The 4694-nt window shown below is 50.2% G+C and overlaps 1 protein-coding gene across 2 annotated transcripts in view; it reads right to left on the reverse strand.

The window, feature by feature from the left end:
* Positions 1-896: 896 nt before the first annotated feature.
* Positions 897-4694, reverse strand: part of shq1 (SHQ1, H/ACA ribonucleoprotein assembly factor) — a 25640-nt gene continuing 21842 nt past the window's right edge. For both annotated transcript variants that reach the window (XM_079157068.1, XM_079157067.1), the window contains one exon: positions 897-1742. In XM_079157068.1, the coding sequence (XP_079013194.1) occupies positions 1097-1742 (646 nt within the window). In that variant the 3' untranslated portion in view covers positions 897-1096. The remainder of the gene's footprint in view (positions 1743-4694) is intronic.

The raw sequence follows: 4694 nt of genomic DNA on the forward strand, positions 1-4694 counted from the left end.
GGGGAGCCGCAAGGAGGTCGTCTCTTCTTGGGAGGTGTTCCAACAACACCATCCATCTCGGTAACACAACACACCGCGGACGCCGCCGCCTACACGGAGGAGCCATCGTCGCCTGTGGCTCCTCCAGAGCGATAGCCTCCACTCGTGCAGGAAGAAACATATTAAATAAAAAAAAAGCCAGAGGCAACATGACCAAATCACTCCGTCAGCCAGTTATGACCCTTTAGGATTACAAAACCATTTCTGTAACTCTTCCCCCAATTACAGTAATGAACCCCAAGCGCACTCTGGGGACACAAATCTAAATCTATTTCATCGCAGGGGGTAGGCGGATATCGCTGCAGCCGAAATGTACGAGGACATCTCCACGCATGAGCGGGCCCAGCGTGTGCTCTTATGTGTGCTCATGTCGGGGTGCTCTTATCGCTCAAAAACAAACGGGCTCCTGCGCCGGCGGCCCTCATCTATCTGCGCCGACATGTGCTTCCCTGTTTGTTTTTCTCCCACGCGGGGGATATTGAGTCGTGTTGACGTGCCAGATTCACCGATCACCCCCCCCCCACGCGGACCCCGTTTAGTGCCGACAAGAGTCTTTTCCACTTCCATCAATGCTTTGGGAGAGCGGTTAGAGCTTCTTTTTTTTGTAGAAGTCCTACACCAGCAGCGGAGGTCTAGTTCACGAACTCTGTTGAATTACTTTCAATAATTAAAAAGGGAGATTAAATAATTAATATGAGATCAAACAGGATCATGTTCAGAGAGTGGAAATATATTTGTAGAGCTTGCAGTAGCGAGAAAGTGATAAAACACGAGGCAGAGGAAGAAGTCTGCCTCTCTTCTATCCTAAAATTAAATGACAAGCATACACTTGCTCATTAAAAAAAACAATATCAATATCAAGCAAGGATTTTAATGAGGCTTAGCAAGTTCATAAAGTAAGAGAATACAATTCCTTACAGACAATTAAGGTCATTCAGAGGGTTGAAGCACTAAAAACCGTTTAGAAACGAAGCCGTTAAAATAGTCTCATGTTCTTACAGAGTCAACAGTTCAAAATTCATCCGCGTGGTCTCTCAGGTTCCCACAACATTGTCTCTCAGCCGACGAAGTCGCTCTCATCTCCATCCTCCAGCGCTCCCACGATGAGCAGGGGGTTTCTGCGAGGGCTCGGCTCCAACAAAGTCCCGCCGGTGCTCCGGCTCCCCGCCGCTGCGTCCGCCTTTGCCGCGCCGCTGTTCGCCCGCGAGTCCTGAGAGATTCTCAGCTCCTCCGCCACCCGTTCTCCCAGCTCCTGGATCAGCAGGCTGGAGCCCTGTGAGGCTGAGGAGGGTGTGCTCGTGAGATCCCGGGGGATGGGAGAGGCAGCCGAGACGGGCTGGTGCTGTGGAGGGTTGTCCTTAGACGCCCTCCCTCCTCCTCCTCCTCCTCCTCCTCCCCCTCCTCCTCCTCCTCCTCCCTCGTTGGATTCGGTGCAGCTTTGCCCTTCAGCCTCAGATTCCTCGCTCTCGTCGGACGAGTCACTGCTGCTGCTGTCACTGGAAGCTCCACCGCTGTCACTGTGGGATATCGGAGCGCAGTCGGAGGCTGCTCCCTCTTCTTCCTCCTCCTCCTCCTCCTCCTCCTCCTCCTCCTCGGCCACCATTGTCGCTGCCTTCTCTAGCTCCTCGAGTTCCAGCTCCAGGTCTTTTTTCTGCAGGGAGGCTTTTTGTAACGTCACGGCCAAGGCTGACATCTTCTTAGACCTGAGGAGATAAAAAAAAAAAAAAAAAAGTTAGGACAGGAAAACATTGTGTCACTTTGCTCAATGAATCTGGCGCAGGACGGCGCAAAGAGGGAAAATAAAAGAGACATCAAACTACAACTTCATCAGTGGTACCCGAGAGAGAGAGAGAGAGGAGAGAGGAGAGAGAGAGACTGACTGATCGACCGGCTCTGCGTACTAAAGACATAGCCACAGGATAACCATCTACGAATCTAATACCCATTAACCATATCCCATTCTCATCGGAATGCTAAGTAGACCGCGATTTGCCGAGGCGTGGGGGGCTCAATGAAATATGGAAATATGGATGTTTAATAATGTAGGGAGATGAGCTGCAGCGATACGCAGGGCTCGTGCTCTCCTCCTCGTCCTCCCCTCCCCCACCACTGCTGCTGCTGCTGATGCTCTCCCTGCGAGAGGTGATAAGAGAGGGATTACACAGAGAGAGAGAGGCAGACTCCTCCACCCGGTCGTGCGCAAGCAACCGCCCTCTCACTTTCACCTCCACATTCTGAGAGGCTAAGCCAACAGTTGGAGGCTGCAAACGGTGCGGGAGGGGGAGGGGGAGGGAGGTAACAATCAGGGGAGCCTTTTTTTTTCCCTTGAGAAAAAGATTCTGACAGTGGGATTGGAAATTTTAAACCGGATATTTTATCCAACAATCGGGCTGCAGACGGATCTAAAGCCGCGTTTTTACCGAGACGTTCCTGATCATTTTTGTCCCGGAACTACTTCCAAAAAGGTTCCTTCAGCTCATTGTTGTCCACGTTTCCATGGCGGTCTAAAAGGCCTGCAGACCGAAGAGGGGCTGCTGAAGGTGTCGCGGCCCGTTTATAGCATTTATAAACACATTATTTGCGACGACATTTACTGCTGTACAGTATTTACTGACGCACGTTGTAATGAACGAAGGGCAGAGGAGGAAACATTAAACTAAGAGCGTCTGTCTCCAAAGTAAACCATCTGTTGAGTGTTTGATGGTTGTATTTTATTTGTGCTTTAGAACGTATTCCGCCATAAAACACTCAAGAGAATAACTCTTTCATTGTGAGCGTCACTCACAGCAGCGCCGAGCTGTCTCTCTCTCTCTCTCTCTCTCTTCTACCGCTCGACCGACAGCAAAGGCCTGACATCACCTTTAATGAAATCGCAGAAAGAGAAACGCCCCCCCCCCCCCCCCCGTCCTAAAATGAACCCTAAATCTTCCTGGCTTTATGAACTGTTATGAACCGGTACACGAGTTGAAGCAGCGGCGCTGTGTGCGTGTGTTTGACCAATCAGCCACGGTCATCCCCGCAAACCCCGCCCAGAAAGTCCCTGTACTTTCAGAAAGTACTGCCCCACGACCAGGGCCTTTTTTTAGGGGGTCAAACATCCCCGGAACTTAATTTCGACGCTGTTCGAAGCGCGACGAGTTCCTCTCAAGGTTCCTGATCCTTAGGGAACGTTCCCCGCGGTCCAGTCGAATGAACACAGGCACATTGTGAGAATAAATCCTGCAGAATGGAAGCAGGGTAACAGATTGCAGTGGTGCAGATTGCGGTCAATAAATGTCTGGACAGGGAACGTCTCCCGAGCTGCGGCCCCGCCGCCGAACGTCTCCGCAGATTAAGATTGAGAGAATGCGCTCATAAAGCAGTGCATTAAACAACGTCCCCCCACGTTCCCTCGCTTGAGTTTTATAGCTGTGTGCCCACAGAAGACACAAGGGACTCCTTGAAGGGAGCGAAGGTGTTTTATTGCTGTTGAATGTCCTTCTACACGCCCCCCCCCCCCCCCCCATTTGTGTGGAGCCATCAGATTGTTGGGAGGCCCCCGCTTGCACATTATTCACGCTGGGAATGCCCGCCACGCTGCCAAAAACTTAAGTGGTTGCCATTCGTGGGCCGGCGCGGTTAAGGCGTGTGTACCGCCCCTACTGCCATGGTGATTACAAGATGACCTCTGCGGGTCACTGCGATTCAGACTATGTCCATTCAGGGTGGGATAAAGTGTGTGTGTGTGTGTGTGTGTGTGTGTGTTTGTGCGTGTGGAGGGGCTACTCCTCCGCTGCCATTCACATTTTCACACTGGGCTTCGCTGCCCTCTCTGGCCCAATTAACCCACTGCTGAGCGCCAGGATGGCTCCTCATTAGCGTGCCGTCCTAATGAGCTCCCCATTCTGGTGGGCAGAGTGTTTATGGAAGCAGCGTGGAGGGGCTTGTGTTTTCACCGAGCACCTCAGGAGGGACTATGTAAACAGATCTTATAGCGGAGCACCTTTCTCTTCTCTGTACACCGAGAAAGGAATAATCTTTTTGGGGGTGTGTGTGGGGAGGGGTGGGGGGATGTGGGAAAGGAGGGAGATGCCCTTTCTCACATGGCGCCCTTAATCCAAAAATGTTTTGGCAGTTTTCTCTGTCACAACGTGGCAGATTTTGAAAACAGTAGCCAAAGTCGATTTTTCCCTGCTAAGATGCTCGGGCAACCTGCCAGCTCACAATGTAGAAAGAAAAATCTTGAAAAAAAAAACCCCCCCCCCCCCCCGTGGTTTCAGTCTAGGAGCTGCGCGTTCGGCTGAAGAAATGCATGAAAAAAAAAACTGTAAATCCTATCAAATAAAACCCACAAGACACTAAAAGAAAAAAAAAAAAAAACGCATGTACATTATGAAGAGGAACTTGATTGCTTCTGGCATTAAATATGGTAATATTCTGTATTACCATATTAATCCTTTAATGCATTCTATTGATCCTACTGACAAGTATTATGTGTGTAGCTAAAGCCTAAAATAGCTCCTCTGTGCCATAGGGCTCCTATTAAAAACAAATCAACGAGCCCCACCGGTGCACTGCGCGACATGTTCCATCATTACTGCAGTGCCCAGCTGTCGTAGGACATTATTTTTGCCTTATTTAACAATGAAAGAAAAATACATATTTGACCTGTTTTT

Source organism: Pholis gunnellus, assembly GCF_910591455.1.
Source record: "Pholis gunnellus genome assembly, chromosome: 3".
In the NCBI taxonomy this organism is placed as follows: domain Eukaryota; kingdom Metazoa; phylum Chordata; class Actinopteri; order Perciformes; family Pholidae; genus Pholis; species Pholis gunnellus.